This window comes from Vipera berus (assembly GCF_964194415.1).
Source record: "Vipera berus genome assembly, chromosome: 2".
NCBI classification, from domain to species: domain Eukaryota; kingdom Metazoa; phylum Chordata; class Lepidosauria; order Squamata; family Viperidae; genus Vipera; species Vipera berus.
Window position 1 is genome coordinate 29,721,520 of NC_138203.1, and position 22,078 is coordinate 29,743,597.

The 22,078-nt window shown below is 35.0% G+C and overlaps 1 protein-coding gene across 1 annotated transcript in view; it reads right to left on the reverse strand.

The window, feature by feature from the left end:
* The window catches only part of ADAMTS6 (ADAM metallopeptidase with thrombospondin type 1 motif 6), a 163,405-nt gene that overhangs the window by 53,230 nt on the left and 88,097 nt on the right, over window positions 1-22,078 (reverse strand). Inside the window, exon 12 of the mRNA XM_081315567.1 lies at window positions 6,022-6,129. Coding sequence (XP_081171693.1) covers window positions 6,022-6,129 — 108 coding nt within the window. The remainder of the gene's footprint in view (window positions 1-6,021; window positions 6,130-22,078) is intronic.

The window sequence follows — 22,078 nt, forward strand, 5'->3', positions numbered from 1 at the left end:
CACCATTCTGCCATCTTGATTATGGGGCTGAGGCTGACAGAATTAAAAGAGCACATTTCTCTTTAGTGAAGACCGACATATTTATCTCTATTAATTTTTATTCATTAGAATCTGTCCATGTTTCTACATTCACAATATCCTTTGGAAACTTGTCTCCTCTATATTATTGATTATTCTATCTTTTTATTGTCTACATCTTTCATAAGAATTCCTTGTATTTATTAATATAAGCCATTAATGAAAAAATTGAAAAATATTAGAATCGGATCTGTGGCATTCCATCTGATACCTTATTCAGTGATGACAAGGAAATGTTAAAGAGTAAAATTCAAACTGGATGAAGATATTCTCAAATCAATATGCCATTTTTCCAATATGTAACTGTTTTGTTTGACAGAATGTACTCAAATACTTTGTCAATGGTGTTCCTGAAATTAAAATAGGTCTACAGCATTTCTACAACCTTCTAAAGGAGTTAGCTGATGGAAAAATGAAGTAAAGTTAGCATTTCAAAATCTGATCTTAATACATTTATGTTGACTTTGTGTAAATACTAAAAATTTTCCAACATGGGAACAGATGGGTCACTTTATGTTATGATCCAGAAACTTCTGAAATGTCAAATCACAATGACTAATCAATCTCCCCACCTTTTTTTTTCTTTTTTCAAGGAAGGATTGGAAGTTGGAACAATATTTGCTTTGCCTTCATTTCATTGCCTAACAATTGAGAAGTTTTTAGGGTTCACCATTATTTGTAACTATGACTCAATAGCCATCAAAGACTAGCCCAAATCAATAGGCTACAATTTGCTCTGTTGTTGTATAAGCAGAGAATGCTGATCAAAACCACAAGTAAAATCTCATTTCCAAAGCAAAAGCAACATTGTCATACTATAGCACGATATCCAGATGTGCTCAATAATATTTGGCTAATACCACATAGTTGCTTTGGCTGAGAGATCCAAATGTCACAGAAGAGGGAAACAAATTACACATTTAACAATATTTCTGAAATGCGAAATAAGGTGTCAAGAAACCACTAAATAAAGCCAGTCCAACTGTTTGAATCAAGTAACATACTCTCCTTTTCAAATAATGCATCAAATCAATCCATTTTAAAAAGATGTACATTTCAATCAAATGATCATCATAATAACTTAGAAGTACAGGTGAAAAAAATCTGTTTTCAAATATCTATACATAGACTCTGCCCATTATAATCCTCTGACTAATCCTTAATAGTTGTTTCTTTTCTCCTTATAATTATGTGAGGTGAGAACATCCAGTGTTCTTTGATTCTCTGAAGGGTGATAAGAATCAGTGTATACTTAGTTCTGCACTCTAGTCTCAAGACTATCACTAATTGAAGATGAATGTACTTTTTCCCCAAGTTGGTCTTGATTTTGCTAAAGTGAATTTAAACTATCTACTTCACAAATGTGGTCAAATGCTTGGTATCTTTAGTAAGCAATTTGAATTTAATTCAAAACAAATAAAGCAAGAATAATCAGAAAGTTGTGCAATTCTGGGATGGAATTAGCTATCTCCAAATGACTCACATTTAAGCAACTAGCTCTAAAGTAAATGGAAAATTGTCATAGGATGTATACAGTAACACTGCTCTTTTGTCAGTTGAATTAATTCAGAAAAATATATATACAGTGTTAGCACAAAAGATGTATTCATTTCTTATACTATTGCAATTAATCTTTTTTTCTTTAATAACTAAGCTATAAATTATCTGCTTGAATTTCTTTCAATTTTGAGAGACTAGTGCTCCAGTCTCTGTGCTGGGTCCCTGTGTTGTTCAACATTCTTGTCAATGACTTGAATGAAAGAGTTGAGGGAACACTTAAACAGTTTGCACTTTGCACATTACACACAGCTGGGAAAATAGCTAACATTTTAGATGAAAGAGAAAATAAAAGTCCAGATAGACTGAAATGAATAGGATGGAATTTAAACCTCCAGGGAAAATGTAAACTTCTGCATTTTGGTAGGAAAAATGTAAGTCGCAAATATAGGATGAGATAAGCCACGTTTGGCAGTATTTCATGTGAAAGGATGTAGGTTTCCTTGTTAATCAATCACAAATTAAGCATGAGCCAATACTGCGATGCAGCCAGTAAAAAGGCAAATGATATCTGGGGGGTCATTAATAAGAGAACAGAATTCCGATCACAGGGAATAATTGTTCTGCTCTAGTCTACCCTTCACAGACTCCATTTGGAATACTGTGTCTAGTTCAGCCTAACTTCCATTATGATCTATTAAATAACTAATTTTATGAAAAGAGGAAATGAATTTAATCTGACATAATTTGCTCACGACAAATTTATGTTGGCACTTATTAACTGTTGCATTCCTATCCAAGTGGTGATAAATAATGCTGCTTAATGATCTGTTCAGGGATCTTGCTCAACTGACAGGTCTTTACATTCCCAAGTTGTTGTTCTTCTCTTTTTTGGAGGTAGGGATAATGTTTGCTTTCCTTCAATCCTCTGGGATTTTGCCAGTTTGCCAGGAATTTTCAAAGATTACCTTTACTGATTTACAATAATCTCCATTAGTTTCTTCAGTAACCTATTCATTCAAATTAGCTAAGTAATCTTTTACCTTTTCCTTGTCTATCCTGAGCTGCAGCTCTTCCTTCCATTAGTGGCACAATGATGGCCAGCTAAGGCTTCCTTTCTCTTCTGAGAGAAAACAGATGTAGAATATAAGTTAAGACATTCTGCCTTACTGCCATCATCGTTACTAATTCACTCTTGCTACTGTAAAGACTTTCTCCCTTTCCTTTTATTCCTGCAATATCTGAAAAGTGTTTTTTGTTATTTTGGGCATTTCTCGCAAGCCTCAGCTCTTTCCTCATTAGGCTTTCTATCACAATTTACACTTTCTGGCAACTGCTTTGTATCATTTTTCTGGCTATATTGTCTTCTTTCATTTCATATATATTATATATTTATTATGGATAGCATGGTCACTTTCTGCCAAAGGTCAAGGCACCCTCACTTTTTCAATCATTTCCTCAATAAGGATTAGGTTATTTCTTCCATCTTCAGAAGAAATTTCAAATGAAATTGTCAACAATATATTCAAAGTTTTCCCACAGTGTCATTAATTCCCATGTAAATCTTTAGAAAATATGGGTAACTGTAGAATAACATAGTACCTGCAGTGTCATACCAGGTCTCTGTATTGTAGTCTCAAACTGTTTGAGCAGGGAATCACATGTCACAACATCTTTTTTCCCAAAGTGGTTCTTGGTTTGTTTGATCAACTGGGGCCCATATATTTTCCATCTTGTTCCATGAAGCCAGAATCGGTGAGGCATGCTCAGTCATGAACTGCCTCCAAGAGCAGTAGCTGAATATCAATAGCTGAATTCCAGCAGTATCAAATGCCTTTTGAACTTTCATCTTTGGGTCACATATTGTATTTCCACCAGTCTTCTTTTTCATGTTTTCTGGTATTTTCCTTGTCTGCTTTTCTTGAGGAGCTTTACATCTCCTGTCCAAGAATTTATCACTTTCCATGATGTGTTTCACTTAAAAATTCATTAAGACCTTTTACTTTTCCCTCTAAAAAGGACACAAGTTTGTACTTCTAGAATATGTCATTCTGGGATCTCTTCAAGCAGTACATACCTTTTAGGTCATCACTAACCTTCCTTTGCTTTCCACGTAGATTGGCAATTGACAATTCCTTGCATAATTTCACATAAAATTCCCCAATTTGCTAATTCAGGGATCTTGCTCTCTGGGGAACTGGTTGCATTATATGTCTTCTGAAACTTCTTCAACTAGGTCAGCAGCAAACAATCTCCAGTCACACACAGCCAGCAGCAGCATTCAGTCAGCCATTGTAGAGAAGAAGGGTTATGGATATATACAAGCCTCTTTTGCCTAGACAATGGAGCCTACTTATGTCCATCAAGTTCATCTTCCTTGCTCAATAGAGTAGTCTATATTTCCTTGGTTCTACAACTTTCTTCTTCCCCTTCCTCTTTCCTTTGTCTTGAACTCCTACCCAAAATTCTCTTTCTTTCTCTGCTTTTACATTCACTCAGTGACTTAAAGAACATTGTCTTCTTCAACATGGTAGGAAATAATTATTTTTATTTAAATAACTATGTAACTGATCTAAAAGAACAATAGCATCTTTGAAACTAGACTCCTTTTAAATATCTGAAAAGGTATTATAATATTTTAACAGAGCTCTGGGATTGCCCTTGCAAACCTACATTTCCTAAAGTCTAGGCAGGAGAAAATGCTATCACTATATCTCACTCATTTGTTACAGGTATCGTATAACACAGAAACACATAAAGCCAGGATTGTCTTGCTCAGTTTTTCATTTGAACATTTACCACAAGATAATCATATAACAATAGAATATATAAATTCCTTAATAAAACCCTCATATAAGAGTGAATAAGAGTTCCTCATATAATAGTTGAGATTGTCTCACTGGAGTCTAAGATTATATCATGTATACGTATTTTGGTTTTTACCTCATCTGAGTTGAACATGCTTTTTAATGAATGTAGATGTCATTGCACATATTTGTTCCACAAGAGACCAAGGGAATCTGTATACTGAGCACACTTCCATCTTTGTAGAAGTCTAACATTCTACTCTTTTGAATGTGTGGATGTTTACACAAATGCTTCAAAGGAAACTGAGTGCTTTAGCTCACTTCTGCAAATATGTGGAGTGCAAATATCAAGTAATAGTTCTGGATTCTATATGTTTTTCCTCATATTATTTAGAAACAAATAGTCCAACCTACCTAAAGCTGTCCACATTCCCTCTGCCTTAGAAAAAATAAGCAAGACTCAAGAAAGCTGAAGGCATTTTAAAAAATTTAGAGAAAAACTGCAAAATTGTGAGAGTCAAACTTATAACAAGATGTATTACTGCTGTTAAGAAGTACAATCAACTGACAAAAGCAGAAGTGAGTGTTCATGCTTTACTACTACCAGAATAGTTGAAACTTGTACATGGCATAATAACAGAAACACAGTGTTGTTAAGAAGGGCTAGGCATCACTGCATTTCAAAACATCAATTTGATACCTTCCTTTGCATATAGTTTCTATTCATTTTCTTCAATAAATTCAGCAGAAATTTGAGACCTTTCAAGGTTTTGTTAAGAAAAATGTGATATTTGTTGTCTGGGTATATTTTGCCATTTATTATTTATTTATTATTATTTGGATTTGTATACCGCCCCTCTCCCGAAGGACTCGGGAGTTAAATACCATGGATATTATACAAGGGAAAGAAATTGTTCTGGACCATTTCACTTGAATTACTTCATTTTTTTCACAGCATCTGACATATTGGAAGAGCATTACAACAGGATTATGCTTTCAGATCAAAAGCATGGAAAGGAACTACAGCTGAGAACTTTTAGATAGTATTATCTGTTTCATAAATATCATATAATGAAACCACGTCAAAAAATTGAAAGAATTGTTTGAGATTTATATATTTTAAAAGTGAGTTAGAATGAACAGCCCATTTTGTTGATGCTTTATTTATGCTTATCATTTCTTAAAGGTAAAGGTAAAGGTTCCCCCGCACATGCGTGCTAGTCGTTTCCAACTCTAGGGGCCGGTGCTCATCTCCGTTTCAAAGCCAAAGAGCCAGCGTTTGTCCGAGGACGTCTTCCATGGTCATGTGGCCGGCATGACTAGACGCCAAAGGCGCACGGAACGCTGTTACCTTCCCACCGTAGTGGTCCCTATTTTTCTACTTGCATTTTTACGTGCTTTCGAACTGCTAGGTTGGCAGAAGCTGGGACGAGTAACAGGCACTCTGCTACGCAGCACTCGGGATTCGACCCGCCAAACTGCCGACCTTCTGATCGACAAGCTCAGCATCCTAACCCACTGAGCCACCGCATTTCTTACATAACATTTAATAATCCTTTTTGGTCTTCTGAAATTTTTCATGCCCTGAAAAATCTATAAATAAATAAGATAAATAACATTAAGAGACATTTAAACTTACCCCCTTTTCAATGCTCCCAGTTTGGCAAAGAGTACCCTCAGCTGCTGGAATACTGTTGGTAACACAGCGATTACTTTTGCTGAGACACCAAAGCTCTCTACACACTTCCTGGGAAAGAAGGCAGAAGCAAGTTGTTCAGAATAACTGAATAATATGTATTCAATGCTCCTTAAAATATACTTGTGTTGAAAGTCCAAGATAGTGTTCTAGATGCATATAAAAAAAGAAAAGAAAAACAAATTGAAATGAATTTTAGAATATTTAATAGAATGGAACCACTCACATTTTTTTAAAAAAACCAAGTAATATTTTTTCTGAATTCTTACATAGTAAAATTGTTGAATCATTATCCATAAGCCTAATTAGTAGTGCTGTACATACATTTATTTTTAGCTGTGTGCAGAAAATCCATCACAGAATAATCTCACAGTGTAAAAGTCTCATTTATCACATACAAATCCCAAAATGGGTTGTGTGAATTGGCCCTGGATCTACAATATTCTACAAACAAAATATACCATTATGAACATAAATCTTTAAGTGTATACAGAAATAACCTTTCCTCTAGGGAATTATTTGCATGATTTACCACAGGTCTCTTGTAGGAACAAGAAATTTCCAGGTCTAGAAAAAGTAATTGCCAATGGGATTGATTATTGCCTTATCAGACAATAACTTTTTTTAAAACTATACTGGATGTAGAAACCACAAATAATTTCTTAGCCAGGCAGAGCCACTTCACCCCTTCTCTAAAGGTGAGATTTAAATCAATCTCATTTGACTGAGTCAGGATTATTTTTAGCCCCACAAAATAAAAAACACTCTTCCATTCTTCGGGATACAAGTCTTCTTACTTCATCATCCCTAAGTATAATAGGATACTGCTGTGACTTGGGAAACCCAGCACTTGCATAAAGGAAATGAAGTAATCCATATCACAGTTTTAAAGACAGGAAAGCATTCTGCAAGATTCATATCTGGTCAGAATCATTCTTACTTATCATTTCCTGCAGATTTTCACAACAAATTTAAAAGTACTTCAGAATCTTGGTGCACTAGTAAATCTGAAAAAAGCCATTTCCTATCGTGGAGTTTCACTATTTATTATTTCACTTCCAACAATAAAGGTTTTGGGTGTGAGGCCTTTTTAGTATGATGAGTAAAACTGGAATAGCAACTCTTCTATTCACTTCAATCCTAATTTATTCACAAAGAATTCAGAGAATCAAAAGATATTGAGTAATATACAACAATATCAAGGTTTCTAACTAGGGTTATCATGTTACAATTGTTTGCAGCCTGTCCCAAGATGGCACCTCCTCTGGGATGGCATGAAGTGGTATCTGCCACTCCCCAAATTGTGACAACTTTGGGGATAGTATCATGTAGCTATTGTATAGAAGACCACACAGGAAATTGGCTGCCTTTTCTTGCCAAAGGCAACCTCCAGAAAATATAAATGAAGCAAGATATGAGGAGGAGGCTGGGGTCAGAAGTAGGCCATGGTCTGCTGAGATCCTGAGGGGCGGGGCACATGTCCAAGGACTCCAGCGGAGTGAGAAGGGGGGGAGGTGAGAGGGGCTGCTGTAGCATCCCTGCTATTAACCACAAGAACTGGTGGATTGCCAAGTGCCTGGATTTTGTTAATGTGACCGCATGGGTGCTGCAGTGGCCATAACTTCAAATACAGGTCATAATACCCTTTCTTCAGTACCACTGTAATTCTGAACAGTCCCTGTATAAACTATCATAAATTGAGGACAACCAAAAATAAACTTTTCAGCTTGCTTAATATCATATTGACTGTTTATTCATGAAATTCAGGATGATGCTCTGGGGTTTATTTAAAACATTCTACTGAATATTTTAAATGGCTCTATTCATTTTATTCAGTGCAAATAAGAGATAATAAGGATTAATATAAGCATACTTCTTCACCATATAATTTGTGTCATTAAAAGGAAAATGGGGATATCATTATGTCCCGACTCTCAAGCTAGTACTATCACTGGATATCACTTTTTGATAATGTGACTGTGGAGAGTGTACAATGTGTCCTTAGCACTCATAATGGAAATATAAATTGTAACTTACCACATAATATACAATTGCTGATAATTATTATACCAATGTTTGTATGGCCTTATGCTTAAGGCTATTAATTTGCAGCAAGTGCTAAATTAGTGCAGCACTCCCAATTAATTAATAGCACAATCTAATTCAGGATAAGTTAAATCTTGCATTTCCTACCAATGTACTCAATTCAAATGGCAACACAAATACCTAGTCAAGGCAAGTGAGTTCAAAGAGTCAAGTAGAAACATGGTCAATATGAAGCAACAAATTAAAGATTCCAGCAGTCAAATACAAAACAGTTTGACCCTCATGAGGCTTTAGTGGGAAGCTTTTTTCCTGCACTATTTGAATGATGTCTTAAATGGACATAATCTCAGCTTTTGACCAAGCACAGCTAGTGTTTTATCAGCCCTAATTACTGAGACTGAAACTTCAAGATCACATACTATTTATGGTCTATGCTGTTTACCCTATCCGAAAATGGATTCTTCCTTTCTGTCTACTTGCCTTCTATTTGAATTCAATAATGTTTTTATAGGGTACATGGTCACTATCACATTCAAAGTAGCCTTGGTGGAGCAGTGGGCTAATGCCTCCTTAAGTAACACCAGCTGCCTGCAATTAGTGCAGGTTCGCGTCCCACCAGGCTCAAGGTTGACTCAGCCTTCCATCCTTCCGAGGTAGGTAAAATGAGGACCCAGATTGTTGGGGGTAGCAATAAGCTGACTTTGTAAAAATGCCGCTTGGGGTGTGTGTGAAAGCCCTAATAAGCAGGCATATACATAGAATGAAGGCTACTGCTAAGCTTGTAAGCCGCCCTGAGTCTTCGGAGAAGGGCAGGATATAAATGGAATTAAAATAAATAAATAAAAAAGTCAGAATTTGTGGGAATTGGGAATGAAGTAATACTATCTGAATAACTCTTTCAATGGTGTCAAGATTCGGTCCATTTCTATTAGCATGCTGTTTGCTGTTTCCATTGATCATGCAGCGGGAATTCATGAAACTAATATAGAAATCCTTCCCTATTCATTTTTTACATTCTTTTTGACAGCATAGGCTAAATCATTACATCTCAGTCTGTAATATCCCAAATAACGGTCCTATATCAGTTATTTAAACTATCACTATAAAAATAAGTTATAATATTTGATGGATATGACATTGTTAACCTGAAAAACAAGAAATGTATACAATACACATTGAAGCTGCTAAGTATTGCAATAAATGATATATTTAATGACATTGCCACTTTGGTTTTTGATTAATGTTAGAAACAAGATAATTTCTGGCAAAGCATCCACATGTCTATTAATTGTGTGCTGATGCACACAAAAATATTTTCCACATCATCATATAATCTGGTGCATCAGAAAATAAGCAGATAATTAGGAAATACAATCTATTAACATTTTTGCTGCACTTGCAGATATTAGACAATATATTTCCTTTTGCTAACAATTAGGCAGCCTAATCAAAGCATTTGATATAGCCTGGACATCATGTCTCACTAAGTTCTTTTTCAATATTCCAGCACTATATTTATGCATCGAACAATAGCTGGATATTATGCTTATTCATAGGACAATAATTATTTAAAAACAGTAGCTAATTGAATGTAAATATGTATAAAATAAGTTTAACTATTTTATAACAGTTTGATGTAGTGGTTAAGGCATCAGGCTAGAAACCAGGAGACCATGAGTTCAAGTCCCACCTTAGGCACAAAGCCAACTGGGTGATCCTGGGGCCAGTCACATTCTCTTAGCCCTAGGAATGAGGCAATGGAAAACCATTTCTGAAACTTCATGCCAAGGAAATTGAGTGAACTTATCCATGCAGTCTCTGAGAATCAAACAAGACTGAACAGAAGGAAAAAAACCTATATCTACTATTGCAAAACAGAATAGATGAAATTTTCTGTTTCATCTATCCAGCAAAATGGATAGATGGAGCTGCATCCTGCTTCATCTGAATCACTTAAGGTAAAGGTAAAGGTTCCCCCGCACATGCATGCTAGTTGTTTCCGACTCTAGGGGCCGGTGCTCATCTCCGTTTCAAAGCGCTTATCCGAGGACGTCTCCGTGGTCATGTGGCCGGCATGACTAGACGCCAAAGTGGTCCCTATTTTTCTACTTGCATTTTTACGTGCTTTTGAACTGCTAGGTTGGCAGAAGCTGGGACGAGTAACAGGTGCTCACTCTGTTACGTGGCACTCGGGATTCGACCCGCCAAACTGCCAACCTTCTGATCGACAAGCTCAGCATCCTAACCCACTGAGCCACTGCGTCCCTCTGAATCACTTAAGTTTACCCTAATAACTTAACTTGCAAGTTGGATGGCATAGACTGAATCTTTTCACCTAAAAGACTTCAGTTCTCATTTATTTCAATCTTTTCACTTGCAGTAGCTTGCAGTTGCAAACTGGTCTGTGAAGATGCCTACAACTACAAATGAGGAAATTCACTATATTCTTTTATAATGTTTCTTCTTGTTCTCTTATGACTGTGAAAGCAGAATTCATAATAAATAAAAAATATAAAAAGAAATATTTCAGATGAAAATACTAAAGAATTTTTGTTGAAAAAAGCTGATATTTGGTATCAAAATATTGAGAACTATGATGCATGTTCAACTAGACAATACAGAGTATAGTAAGCAAGATTGGTTATCTTACTATACTATATTAAAATAGTGTTTGCTCATAAAAGCATCCTGTAAGATTATCAATTGTTGGCATACAATCATATTTCTTGCATTGTCTGAAATAATATATTTTATTAAAAAGACCAGTAATTATAGCTATTTCATTTTCCAGTAGTCCTACTTTGGCCATGGTTTAATATAATCAAACTTAACTGAACTCAGAAGTGGGAAAAGTGCCTGCAGACACCAAAATATGAATTGTTGAAATATAATTCAGTTAAAATAATTACTTTCAGATTTAAATCAGTGCTATTACTTTTTAGGATGGTGGCTCTTGGTAAAATAGAATAGAGATGTTTAATAATCTGCTCAGGAAGTCAATCAAATTTTAAAACATCTACCAGTTTTTTACTACTTTAGTAGATTAGATTTTTCATTAGTTTAATTTGCACATAAGAAGATTGATTACTTTATATTGTTATATTAAATAAAGGGAGACTTCATTTAAGGACACAAGAAGAGAAAATCCTTGTTGAAGAGAATTTTTTGCTTTTAAATCCAAATACGTAAACAAGTACTAGAAATATCGTAAAAATTCAATTCAATTGAAAACAATATTCAAAATTACGTATCTGACTTGAGAAAAACAAAAAGTTTAAAAATTTATATTTTACATTTCACAGATAAAAATAAACATTAAAATAGTATTAGATGAAACTTTTAATGTATCTGTTTAGGATTTTCTTTAATTGCTAAGAGAAACACAGGATAATCAAGTATCTTCTTATTGCATTGTGTGAGATAATAAAGCATTACCTGTTCTTATTTATTTTGACCTATTACAATAATTTTAACAACTAAATTGCTGATCTTACATACATGCAAGATACAATTCTAGATACTGTAGCTTCAAGCGGTCATTAAATGACCAGTCATAAGTTGAATAGGAAGTTCATAAGTTGAATAGAATAGGAAGCATTCATATTTAGGTCATTCAATATGATTTTTTGCTTGTAAATTATTTATACAATTTATATTCTAACACATGCTTATATTAACAATAAATTATTACATTTGTATCTCAATTATATCCTTTTGTTCACTAATATAGTATTTAGATTTCTTCCAAAACAAGATTTAAAATGATACTTTTGTGCTGACTTTGCCACAGATACTTTGCACTGCATTATTAAAGACATTGCATTCTTGGATAGTTCTTCCTCACTTTTTCCCCTTCCTGTTCCAGATATTTTTTTAAAAATAATGTATCTGATTATTAAGACATACAAACATCCCAAAACATTTGGAAGCATGAAGATGAATTTAAGAATTAATTCAAGCATCATAATTGATTTCCCATTTCTCGTTTGCCCAGACCTTACAGGTGAAACTCAAAAAATTAGAATATCGTGCAAAAGTTCATTTATTTCAGTAATGCAACTTAAAAGGGGAAACTAATATATGAGATAGACTCATTACATGCAAAGCAAGATAGTTCAAGCCGTGATTTGTCATAATTGTGATGATTATGGATTACAGCTCATGAAAACTCCAAATCCACAATCTCAGAAAATTAGAATATTGTGAAAAGGTGCAATATTCTAGGCTCAAAGTGTCCCACTCTAATCAGCTAATTAAGCCATAACACCTGCAAAGGTTTCCTGAGCCTTTAAATGGTCTCTCAGTCTGGTTCAGTAGGAATCACAATCATGGGGAAGACTGCTGACCTGACAGTTGTGCAGAAAACCATCATTGACACCCTCAATAAGGAGGGAAAGCCTCAAAAGGTAATTGCAAAAGAAGTTGGATGTTCCCAAAGTGCTGTATCAAAGCACATTAATAGAAAGTTATATGGAGGGGAAAAGTGTGGAAGAAAAAGGTGCACAAGCAGCAGTGATGACCGCAGCTTGGAGAGGATTGTCAGGAAAAGGCCATTCAAAAGTGTTGGGGACTTTCACAAAGAGTGGAGTGAGGCTGGAGTCAGTGCATCAAGAGCCACCACACACAGACGGATCCTGGACATGGGCTTCAAATGTCGTATTCCTCTTCTCAAGCCGCTCCTGAACAACAAACAACATCAGAAGCGTCTTACCTGGGCTAAAGAAAAACAGACCTGGTCTGTTGCTCAGTGGTCCAAAGTCCTCTTTTCTGATGAGAGCAACTTTTGCATCTCATTTGGAAACCAAGGACCCAGTCTGGAGGAAGAATGGAGAGGCACACACTGCAAGATGCATGCTTGAAGTCCAGTGTGAAGTTTCCACAGTCTTGTTGATTTGGGGAGCCATGTCATCTGCTGGTGTTGGTCCACTGTGCTTCATTAAGTCCAGGGTCAATGCAGCCGTCTACCAGGAGATTTTGGAGCACTTCATGCTTCCTTCTGCATACGAGCTTTATGGGGATGCTGACTTCATTTTCCAGCAGGACTTGGCACCTGCTCACACTGCCAAAAGCACCAAAACCTGGTTCAATGACCGTGGGTTTACTGTGCTTGATTGGCCAGTAAACTCGCCTGACCTGAACCCCATAGAGAATATCTCTTGGCATTGCCAAGAGAAAGATGAGAGACATGAGACCAAACGATGCAGAAGAGCTGAAAGCCGCTATTGAAGCATCCTGGTCTTCCATAACACCTCAGCAGTGCCATAGGCTGATAGCTTCCATGCCACGCTGCATTGAGGCAGTAATTGCTGCAAAAGGGGCCCAAACCAAGTACTGAGTACATATGCATGCTTATACTTTTAGAGGTCCGATACTGTTCTATGTACACTCCTTGTTTTATTGATTGCATGTAATATTCTAATTTTCTGAGATTGTGGATTTGGGGTTTTCGTGAGCTGTAAGCCATCATCATCACAATTATGACAAATCACGGCTTGAACTATCTTGCTTTGCATGTAATGAGTCTATCTCATATATTAGTTTCCCCTTTTAAGTTGCATTACTGAAATAAATGAACTTTTGCATGATATTCTAATTTTTCGAGTTTCACCTGTAGATCTGAAAATTATGTGGTTGCTCTTTGTGTAATGATAAGTGGAATAACCATGGGAAACGGGGAGAAGAGGCACAGCCTGCAGCAGGAATGCAGGCAGGATAAGCATCTCAAAAGGAACTCTCCAGGTTTCTTAGGCTGTAAAAGAGACAGGTGGGGGACAAATGTACTTTCAGACTTGCAAGATTGGTGTCAGTCTTGCAAGCTAGACCAGACAGGAAACACGGCCAGCTGAGCAAATTCTACTTTATTGTAAGTTTACATTAACAAAATCTAATAACTGGAGAAGTCCCTTCTGAGCTGCTTGCCCTTCCCTTATTCCTGGTGTGGATTAAATTGACTTTTATCTTATTGTTCCCTTGGCTAGTCTCTTCTCACTATCTCCCAAGGTCATTCCCGTATACTATTACATTTTATACAGTAATTAAGTTTTTAAATCTTTTAAATTTGTACTGAGCCATCTTGAGCATGCTGGAGATGGAAAGGTAGGACACAAATTAAAATAATAAAGAAATAATAAAGAAGTAAAAAAAACAAATCCTGACTTAAGGTGTGTAATTTTAAAATGTTATCATCTTCTACATTTTATATTCTGAATAAATGTTTTTTTTTTAAAAAAATCTGAATAAATCTATCAAAAATCATGTATCAGTATAAACCTTCCAAATATTCTTTGGAAAGTCTCTCCAGAGTGAGTTGGGTTCCATTGCTATAAGTCTTGGTAGAATTTCATGCAACAAAACTATTTTTCTAGGATTTTTTTGTAATATGGGCCAACAAAAAGACTATTCCAAAGCTAATCAGTTAGTCATTTATAAATACAATAAATTTGTGATTTACATCATTGCTGAATTGACAACTCCTGGTCATGAGTAAGTTCAGTGCTCAGTAGATATTGTAAGAATATTGTAGAATAATTAATTGGAAGCAAAATATATGTTGGAATTATATATATATATATTCTTTAACGTATGAAAACAATGTTCTCTGGGATGTTTTCATTTTATAGCAATATTAACAATTTTATGTACATTTTGGGGGGAAAGTCAAATTTAGAGATGTTTAAAATAATGATTGTGATTTTCTTTGTGTTTATGAACTTGTATTCCCTAAATTTAATTATCTATTATTACCAATAATAATTCAATAGGACTTCATTTAATAATCTACTATGGAAATAATCTGAGTAGCCTAGAGAGATGAGACCCAGAATGAAAATGATCAAGAAAGCTTACACTTTCAAATTAATTTTGTGATTCACCATTACCATTCTAAGTAATTTTATTCTTTGTTATTTCCAATGTCAAGTAAAAATTCACTCACTGTCTTCAAATAGATCTTAATCATATTCTCTGAGTAATTTAGTTAAAAATTGTTGTCCTCAAGGAAGCAAAATTTTAAACCTATAAAAATCAGTTCAAAATCAGAACCTGCATTTATGCATGTAAAAACAAACATTTCTCTGAGAAATATGGGCAACTGTAGTCAAAACATAAACTGAAGTTGTAGCCTTTCACAAGATCAAGACAAGATAGATCACAACCTGTAACGGTGTATCTTAGGGCTCCATGACTTCAGTTTGGAATTCGGAAGCTTGTATTTGCAGTAAATTAAAGAAAGCTGAACCCATCTAGAGAAAAAAAACAGCAAATCAAATTATCTTCTTTTTGCTTTTATGTTATATATGATGGACCCTCTTTCCATAAGTCATGCAGAATTTTACAAGTAGGCATATTAAATAATCTCTAAAGTTCCTGCATAATATAAGTAATATAACAAGACCCCTCAATTTATTATTATTTGTACGAGGAACAACATGCTGTATTATTTCCCATATATAAATTTTAGCATAAGTGAAAAAGATGTACAAATTTTTTATTCACAATATTAAGAAAATAAGAAGAGAAATAAATGATAAAAACATAATATCATTGGAAAACTATTGCAGTTAACTTTTAAAATATCTTAAAATATTCCTTCAGTATATGCTAATCTTTAATATGCTGCACCTCTTGATGAGCATTTGTTAAAACAGAGCATTAAAAAAATACTTGGATATTATATTTCCAATTCAGAGCTGCAAAAATATCCAGCTAGTATTTTTCCACCCTCAGTTGTTTCATGCTGTTAATTGTGTTTTATATATATGAGGGTGAATATTAAAGATATATGAACCTCAGTTAGATTCAGATAAGCACCCAAAAATCACAAATCTTAATGCTCCATTTTCATAAATGCTCATTATGAAGCGATGCAGCATGTTATCAATTCATACATGCTGAAGGTTTTATAGTATCTAATTTAAAATTCCAACTATAAAGTAAATCATATTCTCATCTTATTTTCCTATATATTGGGTGCTTATCTGAACCTTAGCAAATCTGTGAATCTCTCAGCTTTTCCTTTCTTGGCCCTGACTTATTATAACCTTCCTCAACTGTCAATTAGCATCTGAGACTTAGCCTGCATTATAAGCAACCAATCTTGCTATTGTAATCCAAATTTATATGATCATTACCAAGACTCTTTTTTAGACCCTCAAACATCTATGCAATGTATCAGTAGGCCTGATTGGTCCTTTTAAAGATAGCTAAGACAGAAGCAGTAATGTAGACTGACGTTCTTTAATGTAGTCCTAAAGTTCAGAGGCAAGAAATAAAAGATAAATAGGAAAAACTACTAGATATCATCAAGGAGAAGTCAAGACATAATTTTAATTAATACAATAATTATAGTAGAAAAAGATTTCAAAAATAGATTTATAATTGTTTGACTATATAGAACTGACAACAACTTTTCCAAGAAATTGAAAGCATTAGCCAGAAGTAAATAATGCAAAATTCTAGGCTCTTCATACCACTTGTATAGGAAAAAGGCAAAGGAAACACAATGTGACAATTGTTTCAAAGAGTGGGGGAAATATTGGCCTCAACTTTATTAATTACAGCTAAGGTGAAATGTTGGTGCAGGTTGCTGCATTGACAATTTCCCTGTTGATTGGGCAACTGCTACAGGCCAGTAATCAGTAGAGTAGCAATATAAAATATGTTTCTCAGATGCTCATTTGTCCTTGATCAGTGGAAAGAGTTAGTCTTTATGTTTTCTTCATGGTCTAGAACCATTTGGCCTTCCTTTATCTTATATCCTTTCTAGAAATCCCTATTCCAGAGTCAAAAGGTCCTCATAGTTCTATATCACCACTGAAAATCTGGCCCAATAACCCAGATATCAGCACTGATTTCATCAAAGGAAATAATTTCACCATCAGCTATGTTCATTTAAAAGGTATCAAGTAGGTTATAGGAAGAAGGGAAGTTATAAAAATATGTCATTCCTTGTTCTATTTATGAAAATGATTCAGTAGTAGATTGGATACAACCTTGTGTTTCTTTTAAAATACATCTATGTCTATCTACTAGATGCAAAATTTTGGATGCAAAATTTATGATGTTCTTAGTACATTTAGCCACTAAAGCAAGACATATTGGCCAATGATATCATAACTGAACATCTTCAATTTCAGATGCCCTTTTGCTCTTTTAATTAAAAATATACAAAGCTGTCGTGTTCTAGATTTCTGTGTAGTCATTTCTCCTTTTCTAAATATTTGATTCCTGTAAGACTCTATAAGAAAACTAAAATCCAGACACCATGAATGCTTCTATCAACTCAAGTATAGAGAAGTATGGAAATAGCCTTTGAAGAAAAGATATAGCAGTCATTACAAAAATATCAGCTTAGCCATGAAAGGAAAGAGGAAGTGAGGAAGAAATTCAAGTCTAATCTATCTTGATTCTCTTGAGTATCTAAGGAAAGGAAAGGGAAACTCAGATTTTCAATAAACAATTCAACAATAAACTAAGTTATAGTAGTTCCTGTGGAGCCTATTTCCTGTCCTGGTCTACCTCAAATGGCTGACAAGTATTCAGCAGTTTTCAGAATCTTTTTACTCATGTTAATTATGTTTTCAGGACTAGCATGCATCTCCATTAATAGGCTTCATAATTTCCCTTTCTTAGGTGGCACTATTGTACTGATTTGGAATTTACAAACACTAACAAACACATATAAAATGCCTGACATTATAGATCAGACATGTCAAACTCGCGACGTCACTTAATGTCACACAAATTATCGGGAGAGTTTTGCTATTGCCGGCAATGGGGTGGGTGCAGCTTCTGGATGATGTGTCCGGCCCATGGGCCGGCAGTTTGACACCCCTGTTATAGATGGTTACAGAATTAGACTATATTTCTGATTTCACTATAAAAATATGTATGTTTACAAAAAGTATACCTGGAGCTAAGAATAATATATAAAGATACACATGCACAACCTGCCAATGGCCTATGAAAAGTACCATAAAAGAATTGTGAAATAGAAATACCCAAACTCTGTTGCAACTTCAGTACTAATTGTAAAGAGTTTTACAGATAGTTAAAAGTACTATAATAAGTCAACCACACACGTAAAATACTTAGTTCTAAAAGTACATTTCATATCTCAGCTTTAAGTCTGTAAATGTAAAGCAAGCAAAAACAAAACACATTTGTTCTAAGCCTGATCATTCTGAACCCAATTTTCTTCCTTCTGTTAACACACTTCAACCTTACCAGATCTATAATCAGGGTACTTTGCCAACCTGAAAAATGGATGCTGTTTAACCAACAGCACCTTATGCAAAGTCAGAACAAGGTTCATCTGATTTAAAATTCAGCAGAATACTTTCTGTGTATGAAATCTGAAGTAATTATTTCATTTTGTTTTTGAAGTGTGCACGCAGAGGCCTAATGAATAACATGATATAATATAACATAGATGGGCTACAATTTATTTTGATGTTTTGCTGCATTAAAGGCATTAATTGCATTCCTCAAGATATCATTTCAGTCTGTATTTGTTTAGAAATTTATAATCAGCAATATAGCAGTTACAGCAGCAGTGCTGAAAGTACTGGTTGCTCCTCAAATCCCTAAATCCTGCATCACTATCCAACAAAAAGCAAAAAAAGAAATAAGAAATCATGAATATTAATTATTCGTGGATTCAGGTTAATCAGACATGTTACAGGTAAATTACCTTATGTATTAAACTATTCTTCATGGAGAAAAATCTAACTATGTGGTTGCTGAGAGACAAAAACAAAGTGATTTCCTGTGTTTTCCCCAAAATAAGCCCTAGCTTGATTTTTTTTATACAAGCCCTACCCTTAAAATAAGCCCTACTTATTTTCTAAGACATACAGTGACATGAGGTGGGGGGAAGGGGGGAGCTTCCCCACACCACCCACACCTGCTTACTGTGCCACATGGCTCCTGCTGTTGCTGCCTCCACAAATTGTGTCATGCCACCATTGCCACAACCGTGAGGTGCATCCTGCTGCTGTTGCCACCACTGCAAGGTGCATCCTGTCGCTATTGCCACCGCAAGATGCGTCCTGTTACTGTTGCTGCTGCTGCAAGGCACATTGCACTGCTGCAAGGTGTGTCCTATTGCTGCCGCCACCAGCAACTGCAGCAAGACATGTCTCGCTGCAGCAACAGCGGCAGGATGTGCCTCGTGGCGGCGGCAATAGCAACAGGATACACCTTGCACCAGTGGCAGGAATGGCAGTAGGACACATCTTGCGGTGTTGGCATTGACGGCGGGATGTGCCTCGCGGCGGCAACAATAACAACAGGAAATGCCTCAAGGTGGCAGTAGCAATGGTGGCAGGACATGACTTGCGGCGGTGGATGGTAATGGCAGCAGGACACAACTCGTGGCAGCAGCTACAACACGATGGGCCTTGCGGTGGCAGCAGCAGGAGCCCTGAGGCACAGTAAGCCGATGCAGGGCGCATAGAGCAGCTCCTGGCAAAAAAATAAGACATCCTCCCAAAATAAGACCTAATACTTCTTTGGGAGGAAAAAAATATATAAGACCGGGTCTTATTTTCGGGGAAACACAGTATGTAATTGATCAACTGTTTTCTATGACATTTTCATAGATAAAAGTAAGATCTATACAGCAATTTTACAAGAAGTGAAGTTCTAGTTACTCTCAAAAATTAGATCTTTAAAGGAAAACAAAATTAAGCTTCTAGAGCAGGGGTCTTCAAACTTGGCCCTTTTATGACTTGTGGACTTCAACTCCCAGAATTCCTCAGCCAGCGTGCTTGGCTGAGGAATTCTGGGAGTTGAAGTCCACAAGTCATAAAAGGGCCAAGTTTGAAGACCCTTGTTCTAGAGGATAATTTTGAACTATACTATAGAATCTAGAATTTTATAACAAAAGATAGTATTTTAATAATTGTTGAACGGTTAAGACAAAAAATATTTTTCTAATATTTGGTGATTTGTTAAGATGAAAACTAGACTTTACTGGTAAAACATAAGAATGTTTGAACAATGTACGTTTTGTAGACAAGAGAATTATTCTTTATTGAAATAGGGAATTGTGAGTTACGCAAAAATTAAACTTTCTTTTGTATATTATAGGCTACTCTAGAGTATTTTATTGCAATTAGATAAAACTTAAAAACAGGATATTGATATGTATTAGTGAAAATATATTGAAAATTCTGTTAATTGACTAGGTCACAAATAGAAATGTATTAACTTGATTATTTTGACTATGTGATAACTAAGGGAATCAGAGAGGGAATCCTTGTTGATGCAACCTGAACTATTTACAAACAACTTGTTATTTGTTACTTTGACTACCCAACCACCGTATTGCTTCACAAATACATGTATATGTAAATATTAAAAAATCAATAAAACTTGTTTTAAAAAACATATGCCTAACACAATCCCTGGCAAGTTATATGATACAGTATTTCTTATTTCTAGATGTCTGAAGTAAACTGGGTATGTGATTCATTTGACTCAAGTCATAATTCTTTTATTTAAGAATTCATATGCTTGTAGAAATCATTTTGTATACTTAAAATAAAAGCTGAAGCAATAACCATAAGAAAAGAAGAAGAAGCAGGTAGATATTCAGTTTAAACATTCATCAACAAATTCTAGTATACTGAAAGGGCTTATTCATTTTAATTGCATCAGATGGATAATAAAGATTTTGTCTGGGACTAAAAAACAAAAAACCTGAAGCCAGGAATGTTTTTTCAAGGAAGACTGCATAGCTGAGAAGATACTGCCAAAACAACCTCCTCTGTTATACATATAAGCAATATTTCAGACAGAGACCATGACATTTAAATGGGGCAATTAATCTATGGCCTTAATTTGTGGGGAGGAAGAGACTGTTTCTTATACCTAGATACCAAGTCATTTAGATGTCAACATATGCAATTTGCATTGGGCATATAAATGAATAAACAGCTACTAAATCCTTTCAAGAAGAACAAGATATGTTATGAGGGAACTGTTCCCATGTAAATTCTAGCTATTGTGTTTTGTGCTGATACTTCCCAATTCATTAAAAAAAACAGTATGTTATTTCAAAATAATAAATGTCAAAACATGAAGAAGTCCAGGAACTGACAACTAGACTCCATCCTAAGTATCACTTCTACTTTTCAGATAGGTGGACAGAAAACAGAATAGAAACGTAGAAAACAACAGATGAAAAAAAAAGGCATTGGTCCTTGTCACACAAAACTCTGCAAAAAATAATATAATGTTTTCTACCCAACTGTAGAGAAACTTGGAAGAAGGTAGCTATGTCAGCCTACAAATATCCAATCAAGACAAGTCACCGTTCTAATGTGAGTTGTTTTTGTGCCAATATCAGTTAAGAATTATCTTTTTAATCTCTTATTAGTTTAAAATTAGTTAAGAAGGGAAGGTGGTATAGAATTCAGAGCCAAGATAGCACAATACTTAACAGTGTCAATCTAGTTTAGATCACAAACTATGCATATCACTGGGTAAGCCTGTAGAACTATGAATTTTGAAATCTTACTTATCTCACAAAATTGTTGCAAAGATAAAATCAGGTAAATGCGCTGTTTGAGAAGCTAATGAAAAGTCTGAGTTTATTTCTCAAAGATAATATGTACACTGCTGATTTTTCAAGGTCAAACGTACCTCAAAGTCAAATGACTGCATCTTTCTATTATTAAATATACCTAAAATGGGATAACTAAGCAAAAAGAGTTTATGAAGTATGTGGACGTCAAGAAGAGAAAAACAGAAACAGAAGTAGGAGAAAGAACAAACTTAAATAGAATCAATACAGGCTATTTGTTGAAAAAAATCAAGAACTAACAGTTAGTCAGCCAACCACAAAAAACTTTTAAATCCATTGCTATATGAATTGCCAAAATTCATCCCAAGAATAATATTGTACTTATCACCCTTGAGATATTAAAAATGAATTCCTTTTGTACTGTGG